Source organism: Phalacrocorax aristotelis, chromosome 4, assembly GCF_949628215.1.
Source record: "Phalacrocorax aristotelis chromosome 4, bGulAri2.1, whole genome shotgun sequence".
Lineage (NCBI taxonomy): Eukaryota > Metazoa > Chordata > Aves > Suliformes > Phalacrocoracidae > Phalacrocorax > Phalacrocorax aristotelis.
In genome coordinates, this window is record NC_134279.1 from 84,579,016 (window position 1) to 84,597,148 (window position 18,133).

Consider the following 18,133-nt stretch of genomic DNA (forward strand, 5'->3'; position numbering starts at 1 on the left):
AGCAGGATGGCTGGTCAGACGTCCCCCCTGCTTGGCCATCCTGCTTGTCCTGGACGTGCAGTGGCCCCCAGACCCACAAGGCAGCTGTGACCACAGGGAGTCCCATCCCACAGCCTTGGTGTCTGCCCGTCCCCATGGAGAGCCCTGCTGTGAGCACAGACTGCCAGCGCCTGGAGCTCCCACCCTGGAGCGTGGTGCAGGGGGTGGCCGAGGCCTGGTGAGCAGCTGGAGAGGTGGATGTGTGGGGAGCTGCTTCATCTGAAGTTACACAGGACCGGCTATAACAGCCGGTGTGAGGCAGACAGACAGGGCTGGCTGAAAGGTGGGCATGAGGATGGGAGAGGGACATGCTGGCACCCCAACACTTGCCCAAGAGACAAACCATGGTCAGAGCCCAGCAAATGCTTTATTGCCAAGGACAGCACTTCCCTCAGCCCCTGGGCAGCAGAGATGGAGGTTGCCTTACTGTGCCCCACACCAGATTGATCCCTATAGATAGACAAGCAGGTCCTTGGTGCCGAAAAGCCAGCCCCAGCCCCAGCTGCCCAGCCTAGGGCCACATGGGATGGCGAGTGCTGGACAGCCCAGCCTGAAGGACAGGGACACTCCTTTAGCGCTAATACACTGTGCCATGCTCTGAGACCGCCACCCTAAATACTGCCCTTGTGGCTCCTGCCGGGCCTGGTGGTCTGCAGACAGCCTGGGGATGTTGCTGGCTCCCCAACAAAGGTGGAGGGTGCTCAGCAAGCAGGAACAGCCAGGGGAGGAGTGGAGGGGCCCCGATGCCCAAATCCCCTGAGACAGTAGAAATACCTGTTGCCAAGGACCCTCACAGTGACATGCTGCTCACTCCCACACCATGTCCCCCATCACATGTACCTGCCCTGGTCAAGGTGCCCCTCTGCTCCTGCTCCCTCAGGCCAATGCAGCGCGGGATGGGGGTGTCAGCCTGTCCCATCGCAGTGCCCCCCCGTGCCCGCACCCAGCACAGCATGCTCAGAGGAGACGTCCCAGGAGCCGCGCACCAGGAGAGCTGCCCCAGGCCACTGGCAGGGCGACAAAGCCCAGCTTGCTGTAGAAGCTCAGCTGCTGCCGGTCAGCGGCACTGACCTCGCAAAACACTCCCCGCGACCCTGGAAGGGAGGTGAGAGGTCAGGCCCCTGGCACCAGGAACCCAGCGCTGGGGCCGGGGGCCAGTGGCTGTGACACCATCCATAGGGCAGTCAGCCTCTCCTTTGGCACTGGCTGCCTGCGTGATGCCTGGAGACACAGGTTCATGTGTCCCCGATGCAAGGGGAGGGCACAGTGCCTGGGAGCTGGGGCCAGACTGCGTCAGAAAGGGGATGGGGAGCCTTGGTGAGGGCTACCCCAGTCCCGTGCTGAGACATGGGGTGCAGGTAGGGCCAGCTTCCAGCTCTGGGCTGGGCAAGGGAGCAGTCAGGATGGGGCTGTGCTGGATCAAGGGGGCCTCAGTCCCCCCCAGCATGGGGAAGTCATGCTCACCGTTGGCCCTGAGTGCACTCAGCAGGCAGATAGCCAGGCTGCGACTGGCCCCCACATCCAGCACACGGGGGGCTGTGCCCAGCTGCACCAGGGAGGGGAAGCGCCGCAGCACAGGCAGGGGCACAGCTGGTGGCTCTGTGTGGAAGAAGAGCAGCGCTTCTTCCAGGGCATCCTGCAGGAGACAAACACAAGTGAGGAAAACCCTTCCATCCTCCCCATACCTGCTCTCCCCTGCTCCAGCACCCCCTCACCTGTCCCAGAACCGGGGCACCTGTGCCCAGGTCTCGGGGGTATTTGTGCCGTATGGCTGGCAGCCAGCTGCTGTCTCGCTGTTGCAGGAAGCCTTCGGCGCAGAGTGCTCCGGCTGCATAGCCACATGGACCACCCTCATCCTCCAGCACAAATGTGTACTCGGGGCTCAGGCTCAGGAAGCTGCCCAGCAGCCTGCCGGCCAGAGCAGGAGCACTGCTGAGATGCCACCCGGAGCCCAGCCTGCCCCCGGGAAAGCTCAGAGCAGCCAGCCTCCTCCTTCCTGCCCCAGTGGGACAGCACCCCAGTGCCCACCGGACCATCCCTTTGAGACCCCCCACAGCAGAAGCCCTCGGCCAAGGGGAGCCACCGCAGGCCCCCCTGCAGCCAGGTTGGACAGCGCGTCCATCCCCACAGCAGCTGCCAGGACCCAGCTGGACATTAGCGCAGGGACTGCCCTCCCTGCCCCCTCCCGCCGTGGTGCAGGCAGAGCTGGTCCCTGCAGGGATGCGAGGAGAGGCCACTGCCTCACACCACAGCGCTGCATCGCCCAGCACACGGCCAGGCTCACCACACGCCTGGCAAGAAGGAGCCCTGGAGGGGCCACATCTCACCTGTCACCGAGGAGATCAGGGTGGGCTGCGAGGATCTCCGCGACTTTGGGGTCACAGTCCAAACTCTCCTGGCACATTCGGTAAAGCTCTCCCTGGAAGACCCAGATCCACCTCAGCCCTGGCTCTGCCTGCCCTGCCCAGCCCCTGCCCCACTGCCGCCCCTGCCACAGCCCCGGCCGGAGCACGGTGTACCAGCAGCTGCCCAAATTGACCATTAGGAGGGACTGCGACCGGGGCTGTGGCCTCCAGTGCGTCCTGGCCAGGGGAAGGTATGAAGGTATGTGCTTCGGCTGTCCAAGGGTGCTGGCATCTGTGCCAACTGATGCACCGTGCATCGCCTTCTGCTGGCCTCTGAGGCTCGTTGGCGCAGCACAGCAGCACTTTGAAATGAAAAATTGGCATTCCAGTCAGGCACCCCAGAGCAGCAGCTGCTGAAGAAATGCTGCTCGCCCCAGGACGGAGCGTGCTCAGAGCAGCCAGAACCGCAGCGGAACCAATACTGAAACACAAGTCTCCACAGAGCATGTGCAAAGGGGAACATCTCAAAATTTCCCATCTTGGTCAGATTTCAGTTTGCTGCCACTCACAGGATTAGCAAAAAGAACATCCTGGTAAAAGCATTGCTTCGCAAAGGAAAGGCTGCCCTGATCACCGAGCGACGAAAGCGGGATAGTGCCCTTCTGAGTGCTATTCCCAGAAGGGGCTGAAGTGCTTAGCTGGATTTTTCCCTCAAAGTTTCACTGGATACAGACATTCAGCTTGTTCAAGTTTAGCCTGATCAGACGAAATCTGACAACAGGCGATTGAAAACAAGCTTTTGCAATGGGAACTGCTGGCAGCTGCAGTCTGGTATTATAATCTGCTCTCATGTGCTTGCTGTTATTTACTCCTCTGTTATTTACAAGCGCTGCAGCTGTGCATCGCCGGGTACTGTATTTAGCAGGGATGTGCAGTTGTGTCCATGATGGCGGGATCTGCAGCATCAGCATTTCCTATAGGTAGGAGAGGCAGCTGGGTGAGGGAGCGGGGTGTTCGCTGCAGGCTGTGTGGTACGTGGGAACCCAGGGCTCTGCTGGATTTGGCAGCAGTTTGTCTTGTGTGTCCACCCACTTCCACATTCTCCTTTTCCCTCCCCAGCCCACTGAACTGCTGGGACGTCAAACAGGGCGGGGGGGGCTGGCAACAAGCAGGTCACGGCTGCCTCTCCAGTGGGGAATCATCCTGTAAACTGGATGAGTGAAGGAGGGACTGATTTGGACATGAACCTCAACAGGCTCAGGCTGGAGATCAGGGTACTCTGGAGGTCGCCCTCGCAACCTGGCGACCCCATGTCTGTGCCAGTTTATCTGTGGCTGTGCCTGCCCCTGCTGAGTCGGGTGTCCCTCTCCTGCTGCTGGCGGCCAGGGAGGGGCTCTGCCCAGGCACTCGTCACAGGGAGGTGGGTGATGGTCCCTGCCAAAGCTGCTGGCCACAACACCCGCTCTCCAGCCCAGGGGCTGACACACTGCTGGACACAGCCCCCAGTGATCTGCCCCAGGCTGGCCTACTTCGAGCAGGGACTGGACCCCAGAGGTCCCTTCCCACCCGCATCACCCTGCACTGCAAGCTCAGTCTTGGGGTCAGCAGCAGACGAGCACGTATCTCATTAGCACACATACAGCACAGGCCATGCAAAAGCGAGCTCTGGCCTGAGTGGTGCAGGCCACCCCTTTGGTCTGTGGCTCCCACCTTGTCCAGGGGCAGCAGCGGGCGCAGGAGGTACAGCTGGCTGGATGGGAAGAGCGGAGGTGGGTGGTAGAAGAGGTCACAGCTGTTCCCCACAGGCAGCAGTGCCTGAAAAAGATACAGTCCCTCAAGGAGCAGGCTGTCCTGGCTCCAAACCTTGCCCTGCAGCGGGCGCAGGAGGGTCCCTCTAAGGCGCCCTAAACCCCAGGAGCCGCAGCCAAGGTGCAGAGGCCTGGTGCAGCTCTGCCTTCCCAGGCTTGCAGCAACCCAATGAGCAGCAGCTGGGATCCTGGCTTCCCAAGAGCTCATTCACTCCCCACAGGTATGGGCATGCTCTCACCTGGAATTCTCCAAAGAGGCCCCCACGACGTGCCCAGGGCTCAGCGTCTCCCCCCAGCAGGATCGGGGCAGTGATGCTCTGGCACCCTGGAGGCAGCAGGAGACAGGTGTATGCAAGGTGAACAAAAACCTTCTGGTCCAGGGGGAGATCAGCCTCCATCACACAGCTACTTCATGATCCACACTGGTCACAGCTCCAAGGATCTGCCCCCACAGCTGTGCAGCCCAGGCATGGGACCTCGCCTGGGCTCAGGCAGCAGCCCCATGCATTGGGGTAGCAACACACCCTCTGCAACAGGGCTCAAAGTGGGGGAATGGGGAAAGGAATGATCCTGCCAGCATGAAAGGTGTAAGCTCCTGGCTACAGTGGAAAGATGCAGCCTGGCACAGAGCAGTGTGCTGCTTTGCTGCCCAGCCTGCCAGCTCTGCAGCACCTGTGGGAGCTTGCCCTGCACGCAGCTGCTTCCCTGCGGAGGTGGTCTAAGGCTCACAGCCCCATCTCACACTGAACTTGGAGACTGTCTCAGGTTGGCGTCTTGTAACAGTTGTTGGTTAGCAACCAGGAAACCCTAAAACAGAGGAACAGGGGCTTCCAAAGTGATGCACGGGCATTCAAAATCCAACCTCACCTCTGTCACCCAGGGCGTTACTGCTCCCAGTGGCCCATGGATCCCTTGTACCAGAAAGGGTAAGGGGTCCTTGCGTTAAGAGGGCTGAGGAACCATGTCCTAGAAATAGGTGTTCCTTCTAGACTGTGAGAGATGGTGAAGAGCTGCTCCGATGACTGCCCTGTCCCCAGCAGCAGTGCCGCATCCTGCCTCGGTGTGTCAGGGCGCGCAGCGGTGCCAGCCTTTCCGTGGCCATTCCCGCTCCGCTTGGCAGGCAGAGCATGGGAAAGGGCAGCCCAATGGCGAGTGCTGGCTGCTGCTCCGGGGCTGGAGGTGACGGAGGGCAGCAGCCAGGGCCCCACCACCCAGGCAGCACTGGTACTTACAGCCAAAGCAGCTTCCCCAGGTGCCCTTGGGGTCAGGGTCGCAGAGGAGGTGGCCATCTGCAAAGGAGGTGAGGTGGTGAGCACGGGGCATGGGTCAGCGGTGGGGATGGTGTCAAGGGGAGGTGCACTGCCAGGAGAGACCCTAGCACACCTGGCTGGACACAGGGACCGCCTCCCAGAGGTTGGGGTCCCAGAAGCCTTCATCTATTTAGGTGGGGAAACAATGGATCACCACAGACAAGCTTCAGATGACCTGTGTGTGTTGCAGTGCGTGGGAGCCCCTGCACTTCACCATGGCTGGATTTGGCCAGGGTGCGAATATGTGCTACAGGGCCACAAGGGCTTGCTTGGGGCTGGCATCAGCCACATACCCAGCCAGAGGATGAAGGCACTGGCAGCCAGCAGCATGTTGCGGATGTCCCAGAGGTAGGGGTGGAGGTCGTAGAGCAGTGCCCGTCCGGCGCTGCTGACGAAGCGGCTGTGCAGGCGGCATGTCTGAGCACAGAGCAGCTGGAAGGACTGGGCTCGGCTGCGCCACTGTGTGCCCTGTGGATGGACCAGGTGTCAGCGCAACTGTGACAGGCACCATCCCACAGCAACGCCCGGGCCAGCCTTACCTCGCCGGCATCGGGTGCCGTGGCTGGGACCCCCACACTGAGGCTGTTTGCTCGGAGCCACCGAAAGTGCTCCAGGAGATGCTGCGCCAGTGGCCCATGATGGTAGGGCAGGTAGAAGAGCTCCACCAGCATGCGCACCTCCCCCAGGGTCAGTGGTGCTGTGGAATTGGACCTGGCCTCCTCAAGGGTCAGCAGTGCCGCAGGGACAGACCCAGTCTCCATGGGGGTCATTGATGCTGTAGGGCTGGTTCTGGCCTCCTTGGGGGTCAGTGGTACCATGGGGCCAGATCCAGCCGCCTCCAGGGTCAGCAGAGCCATGGGGCTGGACCTGGCCTCCTCTGGGGTCAATGGTGCCATGGGGCCAGGGCTGGCACCAGCCCCATCAGTGAGCGGTACTGGGGGGTCAGGGCTGGCACCAGCCCCATCAGTGAGTGGTACTGGGGGGTCAGGGCTGGCACCAGCCCCATCAGTGAGTGGTACTGGGGAGCCAGGGCTGGCACCTGCCCCAGGCCCTGGGGGTGTGTCAGCCCTGCTGACCTCAGGCTGCATACTGCTGGGGGGCTGGGGGGAGCTGCCATCCCCTGTCCTGGCATCACTGGTGGGTAGGGGAAGGTTCTGGCTGGTGTTGGCCCCACTGCTGCAGCACATGGGTGGGGCTGGGCTGTGGAGAGTCTCCGTAGCCACTGGGGTTCCTGCAGACTGGGCACTCCCAGCCACAGTAGGCAGAGCAGAGGAGGGCTCACAGCTCGCTCTGCTCTCCGCGGTGAGCTGGTCCCCATCCCCTGTAGGGCTTTGCCGACTGCCAGCGGGTGTCCTGCTCCCACTGCCCTTCTTGGGCTCCGAGGTCACCTTCCTCATTCCTTCTCCTGGTGCCACGCTGCAGGGCTCAGGGCCATGCTGATCTGCCCCACTGGGAACAGAGTTGTGGGGCTGGGGGTCAGGCATGACCTCCTGTCCTCCCTCTGTGCCAAGCTGCAGCCTCGTTCCTCCCTTGAGGCTGATGCTGGGGTGTCCTGGGGTCCTTCCTCCTGGCAGAAAGGAGCAAGGGGGCAGCCGCTCTGGCACCTGCATGGAAATGGCTGTGGGGGCAGGACAGCCCTGGGGGTGGTCATGCCAGGAAGCTCCATCTCTGAGCTGGCAGGGACTGGGGAGCTGCCAGGACCATAGACTTTGCATTGCTCTGTGCTCTGGAGCTCAGGTCTCCATGGCTGGTGAGGCCACAGGCATTGCAGAGGCAAACATTGCAAAACACTAAGCTTGCACCTGGCTGGACCCCCTCTTCCAGAGCCGTACCACAGCCCCAGGCTCCCAAGCTGCCAGATGAGGAGACCCCCTCTGGGATGTGTCCAGGGCAGGAGCACCCATGGGGCAGTATGGCGCAATGGACACCCATGCCTGCCCACCACAACACACACAGACACCGCTACCGCACCAGCCAGAGCAACCCATCCAAATGGGCAGGGCATGGGGCTCCCTCACCCCACTGAGCTCCCCACAGAGCTGGTCCAGTGCTCCAGAGGGGGTGAGGGATGCTACACAATGCAAGTTCATCACCTACCTGGCTCCAAGGCCTGCTGGTTTATCTCTGCCACCCAGTCATGCAACGCCAGCTCCAAGGCCTCCTGGGAGCTGTAGCTTCCCTCCGGTGGGCCTTGGCTGTCTCCCAGGGCTGCCGCAGTCTCCATCCCTAAGGAACTGGAGCTCATCAGCCTGGGCAGCCCCACTCTTTGCTTGATGGAGTTATCCCATGCCACACAAAGGGTGGGCAGTGTCCCCCACCCCTCCCCACAAGGAGATGCCCCAGGATGGATCCCATGCCCTGGGATGCCGTGTGGTGCCCAGCCAGGTGAGACGCCTCACCCAGGCTGCCATGCAGGAAAGCCTTCAGGGCCATGGCAAAGATGGGCAGCGATGGGCAGGGCTCTCCCTTGGGTGCACAAGCTCACTGCCGGCACCGGGGCCCCACATACAGAGCTGCCTGGGGCGCTGAGGCCAGATACCTGTGTGATCAGCATGAGCACAGCTCCCCAGCTCGCTCTGAAACCAGCTGCCCAATGTGTGTATGGGGATGAAGTTGGCCTGGAGCTCGCAGTTGGGGTTGAGGAGCAGCCCACGGAGCCTGGGCATGAGGCCGGGGGCACGTCCCGTGTAGGGGCCCAGGAAGACACGTCTGCAGTCATAGTCATTGGCATACAGGTTGTCCCAGATGATGGGGCGGCGCTGCAGGACACCCTCCACCTCCTCCAGCAGTGTGGCTGAGAGCTCCTGTGACACCACCTTTGGGCCTGGAGCATCACGGCACAGATGTGCGTGAAGCACACAGGCAGCACAGTCCATCATGCACACGCACAACCGGGACATGCACACATGCACTGAGCATGGAGATGAGGGTCGAGTCACCCCACTCTCCCTAGGCAGATGGAGAGCAGACCCACAGCCCGACCCGCTGCCTGCCTGCCTGGGGCTCCACACCCTAATGCTGAAAGGCACCACGACGGGCCTCTTGCTGGCGCCTCTCCTGGGATGGAGCCCGTGGCTGCAGGGTTTGCAGACGCCGGCTCTCACTGGGAAGCTGCACAGGGCCACACACCCCACAGAGCCGGGCCAGGCGCTCACCTGTCCAGATGACACCAATCCCTGGGAGCAGCTCCTGGCCAAGGGTCAACAAGTAGCAGGACTGGCTGGGGCTGGGAGAGCACAGAGAACTGCAGTACTCTGGGGAGAGAGCACAGAGCATCCCTTGAGGAGCAGAGAGGCTGGGAGAGGAGAGGCTGCCTGGGACAGGGGCTGGGGAGATGCATGGTGCAGCGAACACAGCATGCACGGCTGCTGAAGCACCAGCCCATGTGCAGCCTGGTCCTGTCCTAGTCCTGAGATCCCCAGGGCTCCCGCAGGAGCATGAGGGGGCTGAGGGGAGCCATGGAGGCTGTCAGGGCAGTCAGCTCTCAGCAGACACAGGTGCTGGGTGCAGCCAGCCAAAGGGCACCCTGGTCTGCTGAGGGGTGCCATGGCTGGCCAAGCGCCGGGCTCCCAGGGGCAGGGTGGCTGGGGCCACACGGCTGCAGGCAGTACCTGTAGGGCAGAAAAGGAAGACGGAGGGTTGGCCCAGCTCCTGGTACACCTCGTTGGCCACAGAGGCCTGAGCCTGTGCCAGGGAGGGGAAGACATCTCTGTCAGCTTGGCACATGCAGGGGTCGATGTCGTCGAAGAGCAGCGCGAAGGAGTGGCACCCCATGGCAGCCACCTGCAGGAATGGGCACAGGCTGCTAGGATCCCTGGGCAGCAGAGAGAAAGGAGGCAGCGAGCCCCAGACGAGCCCCTGCTGCCTGGGCCCCGTAAGGACAGCAGAGGTCTGGGGCACCTGGACAGATGGGGTGCACCCCCCATGCCTGCGCAGCGGATGCTGCGCACAAGGCCCAGCTGCTCTGCAGGCACGCGCCAGTCCAACAGCCACGGTCCCCCTCACTCCAAGCCGTGGGCATGGCCATGTTTGCCGTGGGCCAGGAGCCCTTTCACACCAGAGTTCGTGCTGTAGTGGCCCAGAGCCTGCTCCCACTGTGTCAGTGCCAGGCAGCCCCACTCGCCATCCACCACATCCGCTCTCCCCGCACCGCACCCCTGCATAGCCCTGCAGCACTGGGAGCCACGCCGCAGGAGCGGAGGCCAGCAGAGCCTCAGGAGGAGCCTCACCGTACACCCAGGCAGGTGCTGCCTGCACCAGCGCTGGCTGGGGGCAGCTGGAGACGTGGCTGGGCACAGCGCTGCCTGGGCTGTGCCGTGGGGAGGAGCAGCTGCCACGGAGCAAACCCTCCGTGCTGGCGGCTCTTTACCTTCCCTGGGGACCAGGGGCTCAGCACCAGCCTGCACCATGCTCCGGTGCTGCCCAGCAAGCTCTGGGGCTTGGCCAGTCCCTCTCCTGCCCCCAGCACTGCTTGGTAGCAGTCGGGCATCCACAGAGCCCTCGGCTCTCTGTCACTGTGACAGGGACAGCATGTCTGCCACTGGGCACCCCACAAAGCTGCTCCCTGATGCACAGCAGCAGGAGGGGTTTACAGCCCCACACCAGCCTTTGGGGTGGGCATGGGGCCCACACACAAGCATGCATACCCCTCGCCTGGGAGCAGTGGGATGAAGGAACGGCCCACGGTACCTGCCTGAGTTTTTGCTGCAGCAGAAGCCGATCCCCGGCACTTGAAAACACCATGTCCTGGCCAGCAGAAATGGCAAAAACAAACTCCACACCCTGGTCTTGGGCAGCTTCGATGAGAGACCGCATACAGGCTGGGGACAAAGCAGAGGGGGTGCTGTGAGCACTGGGAGGCAAGGGATGGAGGGAGGGAGTGGGAACCACAGCAGCCTGAAAGGAAGGAGCTACAGGCATCAGGAGGCATGAGGGAGCATCTGGAGGGGAGACAGCTTCCAGTCCCTTGGGACACAGAGGACTCTCCACAAGGGTCTGTGGGTCCCAGCATATTTGAGCATACTGACAGAGACCCACGTGGGGAGCTCCCCATGCTGGGTAGAGTCTTAGGCTGTTCCATGTGATGGGCAGGGTCTGGGGAGGCTCCTTGTACCAGGCAGGGTCTGGGGGTCTCCTTGCACTAAGCAGGGCCTGCAGGGCTCCATGCAATGGGCAGGTTCCTGTCAGGAAGAGTGGTAACAGCCAGCCTGACCCTGCCTGACATGCAGGCCACGCTTCACCCTTGAGGACCTGGGATGCTTGCAGCCCACCCATGCTGGGGCCCAGCAGAGCCGCTACCTGCCTCATGCTCTGTGTAGGGCTCTCGCCAGAGCAGCCGGTGCTTCAGCTCATCCTTGGGCGCATACATGTAGCAGTTCAGTCCCCAGCGTTTCAGCCTGTGCAGCAAGGACAAGGGGTCACACAAGGGTCCAGACCAGCTCTTTGCAAAGAGGCATCCGGACACGTGCCAGCCCACAACACCAGGAGCTCCTCAGCACACAGTGCCCTCTCCTTCCCCGGAGCTGCACTGTGCCCTGCAGCCTTCCAGCCTCTGCTCCCCCAGAGCGCGACAGCTCTTCCCCTGCACAGGGAGCCCTGCCCTGCGTACTTTCAGTGGCCGCACAGTGCTGAGCCAAACAATTTGTGTTGTTTAGGGATCTCCAGAAAGACAGTGCATCTGGATGAGAAAGCCTTGGTGACCGGCAGGACATTGCCTCCTGGGAGATGGGTTGCGTTAACACCTTTGCTGTGGAAAAAGCATGTCTGAGGGCCCAGCTTAGCCTAACAGCCTGTTTTAACCACTTGATCAGACTGCATCATCATAAGGCGCTTTCTGGCCTCAAAAAGCACAAATTCCTTCCAGAATCTCCCCAGCAATTCATGACTCACTGGAAATTATCTGGAGAGGGCAGACACCTCCCTAGACAGCTCTTTTGGCACTCCTGTATGAAAGCCATCTGATATATTAATTTATTTTTATTTATCCTCCTTAGTAGACGATGTTTTACATTTTCCCACAATGAACAGACTGTGAAGCTCTTCATGTACCACGTGATACAAGTGCCTCATCTTGTTTCTTTCCAGAGAAGAAAAACACCAATGAACATACCGCTCACAAGTGCAAACACGTGAATATAATCCCAGTATAGTACCAGACAAGACCATCATTAGACCTCCTCATTCCTAATATAAATGTCATGAACATAAATGTGATAAACATACTAATATAGATGTGATAAACATCACATCTTGCTTTCCTTCCTGAGTGTTTTCACCAAATTTTCTAAGCTATATTTTTCTGTATCTGCATCTCTGGTTCCTGCACTATGGTCCGTACTCCCATTGTGACTGCTCACACTGTCACCAGTGCACTCTCACAGCACGGCTGGTACATTTCCTGCGCAGTGCATGGCTGCCAGTGCCATCACCTGCAGTCACCAGCACATGGCCCTGCTGCCCCTGGTCCACTGCCCAGCCACCACAATGCACTGCCCACGCTGTCACCGGTGCTCTGCCCCTGCTGTGACTGGCACGCTCTCCACACCATCCCCAGTGTGCTGCCGATGCCATCACCAGGGCAGCACCCACACTGACCACGGCACCATCTAGGCTGCGACCATCGTGCTGCCCATGCCGGACGCCCCATGGGAGGCCTCACAGGGCCCCAGTCTGTCGGTGGCAGGTCCTGTCAGTGCAGCTCATCCCACTGACGGCCAGTGCATGGGCACCAGCTGCTAGGAGAGGGCTTTTTCTCTCCTGCATGGATCAACTCCCATCCCAAGGTGATTCTCACAACCAGTCAGTGACAAATTCCGCCCACATTCTTCTGTCACAGGGACACATGGTGACACACAGACATACGTGGGGACTCACAGGGCCACAAGGGCCACCTCCACACTAGGCAGGGGTGGCAGCCTCAGGGTAAAGTGGCCACCTGTGCCCATGGCGGAGTGATGTCAGTTTGCTGTGCCGTCTGTTTCCACAATGATAAGCCCAGCTCCAGTGAGGCTGGGCTGGCTGGAAGCACCTGCCTTGTGCCCTTGCTGGGAGTGCACGGCAGAGGGGACGGTGGCCCCGGGCAAGGCAAGCTTGCTGCTGGTGGCAGTGGGCACGCGGCATGCTGTCCTGCAGCCAGCACACCCACAGGGGCTGGTGCTGGCTGGCAGTGCCCAGGCCCACGCAGTTCAGAGATGAGGCAATGGGCGCTTGTCCTGCCAGGTCGGCGCCCGAGGTGGGCTTCCAGACTGCTGAACACGCCACGTTCTCTCTTACACTGATCTGACTTCCCATTTCCAGCCCTAGCCCCTCTGCCTGATCCCTGACACCCCTTCTGTGCACGGGCTGCCCTAGCCGACCCACCCCTCAGGGCAGAGCAGCTTTTCTGGTGCCTCCAGAGGCGGCATTTTCAGGCTCGCGCAGCCCCCACGCTCCTCTCCTAATGCTTCCCAGCTGCCATCGCCCCTCCCACGGCACGGGCAGCAGAGTCCGACCCTGTCCCACTGACAGCTCCCTGTGGGTCTGCGCCCTCATGGGAGCTCCCGTGCCAGCTGCGCGGTGCCAGCACAGAGGCACTAGTGCCCACCCAGCCCCTTCCAGGCCCCATCCCTAGACCCCACTGCCTTGGGGCACCCAGCCCTGTCCCGGGCCCCCCAGCCAAGCACATCTGGCTGCAGCTGGGCTGTGGCAGAGTCCCAGCACCATCTACTGGCACAGGGCAGTACAGCCCGCATCTGTCTGGGTGCCCTCGGGCTGCCCATCCATCCCGCAGCCACCACACCCGGGCCCAGGGCGGGGGAGTCTTCCCCCGGGCTGGACCCAGGGGTGCAGGAGCGCTGGGACAGAGGGAGCACTGCAGAAGCAGCCCTGGGAGAAGCATGAGCCCCCTTGTCTGCCATCGCCCCAGCATCCCAAAGGCAGGCCAGGTCTAGGAGCTTCCCTCCAGCACATTATCCCTCACTGCTTCTGCCTTCACAGCACTCTGGCTTCCACCTTGTCACTCTGCCACAGGCTAGTACCTTCAGAGAGGAAAATTCAGAGTACTTGCCATTGAAAGAGAAGTTTCCTCTGTTCCATAGACCATGGTCTCCCATAGAAACCTATAAAAGGAGGAAAAAGGAAAAAAAAAAAACACAACACAAAACACAGTTGTCAGTAACTGCCTTAAAACACAGTCTCTCTCTGTACTATTCCTAAGTGCCTGCTCTTAAACCCAGAGATCCACCAGTTGCTCACTTCTGGGTACCTCAGACGTCTGTCATCCTGCTATGACCTTGCTGGGTATTGGTATTCAAGCAAGTGGGTATAATGTCTGTGCTTCCATCCTTCCCAGAAAGAAGCAGCTGGGAAGAATTGCACAAGGTAGCACTTAACCTCAGCGGGGGAATTTGCGCAGTAAAAGGCAAGCCTAGAGGACACAGCTGAGGATGGACTAGGTTATAGGGCTCTCTACCATGACCTTGGGGTGCACTGAAGCACAGAGCTATTGTACATCCATCCCAGAGTTTTCTGCCTGGGGATTTTCTTCTTTACAGAGACCAGCTGTGTGTCCCTCTGCATCTCTCTCTGTGCAATGTCAGGCTGTGTCAAGCAGAGCACTGTCACTCCTGTATGGGCTATAAAAGTTGCTCTCTCTATCTTTAATCACTGCACAACTCAAACTGCACCAAAATTGCTCCGACACAGCTCTCCCCTGCACCCTGCAAACACATACCTACATTGCAGGAGGGCAGGACTTTGAGGCAGCATCCCTGTCCCATGGCAAGCTGTTCAGACCAGGGACACACAATCAACCCATAGGGATGCCCATGAGTGCTGGGACTGTGACTCCACAGGACATTTCACAGACACCTTGTCTGTCCCCCACTGGAAAACACCGTCCCCACAAGCTTGCAAACAGAAAATCCAGGGAGGGAAAGCACACCAGGGAGCAACCTTACCAGCTGTCTGCTAACAAAGACACTCATTAATGAGCACCAAGGCTGGCTGCAAGGACATTGCCCTCCCAGAAGGTTCACATCAACAAAACCAAACGCAGGAAATACAGATCTGGAGTCAGCAAATTTCCAAGTGTTTCTTAACATTTCCACTTCTGCTGCTTGCAGGCTTTAGGTGGTTGTTGGGCACCAGTGTCTGACACAAGCTTGAGGCTGCAGCACCACAGCAGCTGATAGTCTGCCCTGTGCTCTGCATGGCAGGGAACCAGTCTGTGACTGGATATAGTGAGTGGAGCACTGCCGGACATGCAGCAGCCATTCCCCTTTTGGGACCTCTTTCAAGGAGGAGCCCTTCCCATTTCTGCATGTAGGAAGACCTGGGAGGTGCAAAGTTGTCTGCAAAGCCAGCGAGAAAGAATACCCAGTGGAAAGCAAGCCAGTTCACTAGGGGACAATAGAGAATAGGCAGCTAAATGGGTTTGGAGAGATGCAGATTTGACAGCTTCTTAAAAGGAGGTTAAGGGGAACCTGTAAGTGTTCCAGCACAGACCTGAAATTTAGCAAGAGAAGAATCTTCAGTCACTTCAAGTCTCTGCAAGATCTGGCAGCTGCAATGTGAAGTCTCACAGAAAATACATTACATCTTGAAGAGTGATGGCAATTAGCCAACAAGGCAGCTTTCCAGTTTCGGATGGGCTCTGCATCACAGGCAACTTCTAAATCAGTCAATGCACTTTCTGGCAGACAAGGCCAACAGGAGCAGATATTCAGGGAAGCAAACGCATTCGCTGAACTGGGTGGTGCACAAGGGCAGATCGCAATTACTTTGTTAGTCTGGGAGAAAGGACCAGCTCTCAGCGTCTGGCACTGATACCAAGCATCACCAGCATTGCCCAGCATTTCCCCAAGACACCTGAGTGCACCAAGCTGGCCTGCCTGGGAGGGGACCCTGATGCCCTGCTCCCTTTGGCAGGAGCCCACCCTGCAGCCCTCAACACCAGCCTTGGGCAATGGTGCGGTACGTTGCATCACAGCACACACTGAACATTACCTTCTTTGCAGATAGGTCTTCTACCTGCTTGAGCATCTACACAGTCATTCCACCTATTTTGAAATAATATGTATTCACCTTACTAGCGATCCCCCACCGTGCATGGGGCCAAATCTGTGGCCACTCAAGGATCCTAGTATTTCCGTGATAAATAGATTTTCCATTTCTATAGGAACTCCTGCTCAGCTCACAGTGAGGTCCCAGGAGTCTCTGTACAGCACCTGCCTGCAAGTGCCTCACTCACACTTTGCTGTGAACTGACACTGCCTTGCAAGCATGACACTCACCCCATACACACTCCCTGCCAGCAGCGCTCTGTTGAAAATGCCATCCTAGTGTATTCTGCCCACTGAAGTGGCTTAAACTGTACCAGCAAAATCTCTATCTGTGGCTGCATCTCCAAAGGAATGATGTTGGTGCTCTGCTTTTCTGAAGACAGATGAGCACTGATGAGTGATGCTTTGCGTTTGTACCTCAGCCCTCCCATGGCCCACATCACTACATCAGTAACATGTCACAGCACTACTTGCCAAACTCTGGGCCATCTGAGATGTCCCTCAGCAATTTCTTCACAACTGTTAGCAAAGTTCTTATGAACACATTGGGAAGCAAAGTCCCTAGGCCACAACTGTTCCTGAGCCCCTCTCCTGTCCTGCGTGCAGGTCACCCAGAGGCACCAGTCCGTCTGCGCATTGTGGCTGCTGCTAGCAATGTCCTGAGCATCAGGAGGGAGCAGGGGGCTCTGTGTTGGACACACCACTCCTGGCCTGCCTCGGCCCTGCTACAGCTGCACCCTGCTCAGCAGCCTGCCTGCCGCAGCACTGCCCTGTGTTCCCTGCCAGGGCCCGTGCTACCAGGGTGAGGGATGCCTTTCCTTCCTCACTTTCTAGGGACCTCCTCCTCCTGGACTGGCTCTGCTGGCAGCATCTGTGTCCTTCTCTTTCCCAGGTCAGCTTTCCTATATCAATGATTCTTGTCTGACTCATATTTCTTTTTACTATCAACCTCCCTATCTCTGCACTTTCTATTTATTTTGTGTTTATTTGCATGGTGCTTTCGCTTCCTCCCAGGCAAAGCAGTGGGCAATGGGCTTCAGCGGGGTACTGTGCTGCCAGGAAAAATGGAGATGCTTCTGCCTAGTGGGTGCCAAGCCTGGGTCCAGAGGTGTCGTGCTGCAGAAAAAGGAGTCGAGGGCAGGAAGGGGCAGAAGGACAGGGCCGGGCCGTACAGAGCTGCCATGAGAGACCAGGCCCTTCCTGGCCAGCTCTGGGCACGGCCCAAGACAGCATTGCACTGCGGGCAGGGAGGCAGTAAGAGCACACACAAGGATGCTGCTCCACACCCAGGGCAGAGAAAAAAACCACTGCAGAGTGCTGGAGATGGAGATGGAGACAGAGCAGTGGGTCCCCATGACACACTGCAGCGGGGGGGGGAGGGGGGCTTGGCTGTGCTGGGATGGCTGCGGGGTGCAGTAGTGCTGTGGAGAAGGGCTGGGGAGCATCAGTGGGGGGTGCTGGTCCCACACCCGTGGGCAGAGATAGGGTGCTGTGCAGGGGTCCCTGCCTCCCCAATACCCGGGATCCCGGGCACAGCTCGGGTCCCGGTGGCCCTTCCCGGCCCCTGCTCGCTCTGGGTGGACCGGGCCAGCCCTTGCAATGCCCGGGCGGGGCACCGGCCCCAGCCGCGGCCCCGGAGGGACCTACCTTCCACCACGCCGCAGAAGAAGCGCGGCCGCCCCGCCATCCCCGCGCAGGAGCGGCCCTGCCGGTGCTGGGGCGGGCGGAGGGGTGCGCGTGGGGATGGAGGGGTGCGCGGAGGGATAGAGGATGTGCGGAGGGATGCGCGGAGAGATGGAGGGGTGCGCGGAGAGATGGAGGGGTGCGAGGAGGAACGGAGGGGTGTGAGGAAGGATGCGCGGAGAGATGCAGGATGCGCGGACGGAGAGAGGGATGTCAGGAGGGATGAGGGACGCGCGGAGGGACGCGCGGAGGGTCAAGAGGAGGCGCGCAGGAATGGAGGAGTGAGCGGAGGGACTTGCGGGGGAGCGGCTCCACCGCCTGCCGCCCCTCCGCGGAGACGCGCCCGCCGCAGCGCAGGGGGCGGCCCCGGCGGGTGGGGCCGCGGCGGGGCCAGGGCGCGGGGCGGGGCGGGGAGGCAAAACCGCCCCGTGGTGGGCCGGGTGCTTCAGCCTTCCCCGGATTTCGCCCGGGGAGGAGTTGCCCGAGCCCCTCTGCTGGAGCGGGGCCGCGGCCCGGGACGGGCCCTCAGCAGCCCCCTCGGCAGTCCCCCGGGCCGGAGTCCCCGGCGGGCCGGAGACCCCGCCGCCCCGGCCCCCGGGGGGGCCGGCCCGGGGCAGCGCCTGGTCCTGACCAGCAGCCCGGTGCCGCCCGCGCTCCCGGCGCCCCAGGGGCTGCCGGCGCTGCACAGCGGGGCTGCAGCTGCCGCCACTCGCTGGCACCGGGGCCCAGGCTGTTGCCCCCGCCAGCCCCCTACCCCGTGTACCCCGGCGTCCGCAGCTGCGGGTGTTCTCCAGTGCAGGCCGAGGGCAGTTATTTCTCCCTCCTTTGCAGCTTCCCGGGACCCAAAAGCCCCAGGCCCCAGAGCTGTTCCCGCGTGGTTGGGTGTCATTATCCCCTCATATTCATCA

At 60.5% G+C, this 18,133-nt stretch overlaps 1 protein-coding gene across 12 annotated transcripts; it reads right to left on the minus strand.

Moving 5' to 3' along the window:
• Positions 1-394: 394 nt before the first annotated feature.
• On the minus strand, positions 395-17,556 carry LOC142056858 (protein O-GlcNAcase-like). 12 transcript variants are annotated; one of them, XM_075092381.1, is made up of 18 exons: positions 17,190-17,556; positions 14,213-14,445; positions 13,547-13,598; positions 10,801-10,898; positions 10,192-10,322; positions 9,114-9,285; positions 8,658-8,756; positions 8,042-8,326; positions 7,600-7,728; positions 6,042-7,069; positions 5,796-5,970; positions 5,425-5,481; positions 4,432-4,517; positions 4,095-4,199; positions 2,367-2,458; positions 1,755-1,947; positions 1,504-1,675; positions 395-1,133 (listed from the first exon to the last, which is right to left on the minus strand). In XM_075092381.1, exons 2-18 carry the CDS (start codon positions 14,256-14,258, stop codon positions 997-999), a joined length of 3,057 nt encoding a protein of 1,018 aa, XP_074948482.1. In that variant the 5' UTR covers positions 14,259-14,445; positions 17,190-17,556; the 3' UTR covers positions 395-996. The 12 variants fall into 12 exon arrangements, with proteins under 12 accessions (XP_074948482.1, XP_074948483.1, XP_074948486.1 ...); XM_075092382.1 differs by having other exon boundaries at positions 14,213-14,448; XM_075092385.1 differs by lacking the exon at positions 14,213-14,445 and having other exon boundaries at positions 6,042-7,066.
• Positions 17,557-18,133: the final 577 nt, after the last annotated feature.

Excerpts from the sequence above, each read along its gene's own strand:
- LOC142056858 (XM_075092381.1), bottom strand. The coding sequence starts at position 14,258 with ATGGGACAGGGATGCTGCCTCAAAGTCCTGCCCTCCTGCAATGTAG. Across the intron at positions 9,286-10,191 it reads TGCAGCAAAAACTCAGGCAG|GTGGCTGCCATGGGGTGCCA; the intron begins GTACCGTGGGCC and ends CCATTCCTGCAG. Across the intron at positions 2,459-4,094 it reads CGCTGCTGCCCCTGGACAAG|GGAGAGCTTTACCGAATGTG; the intron begins GTGGGAGCCACA and ends TGGGTCTTCCAG.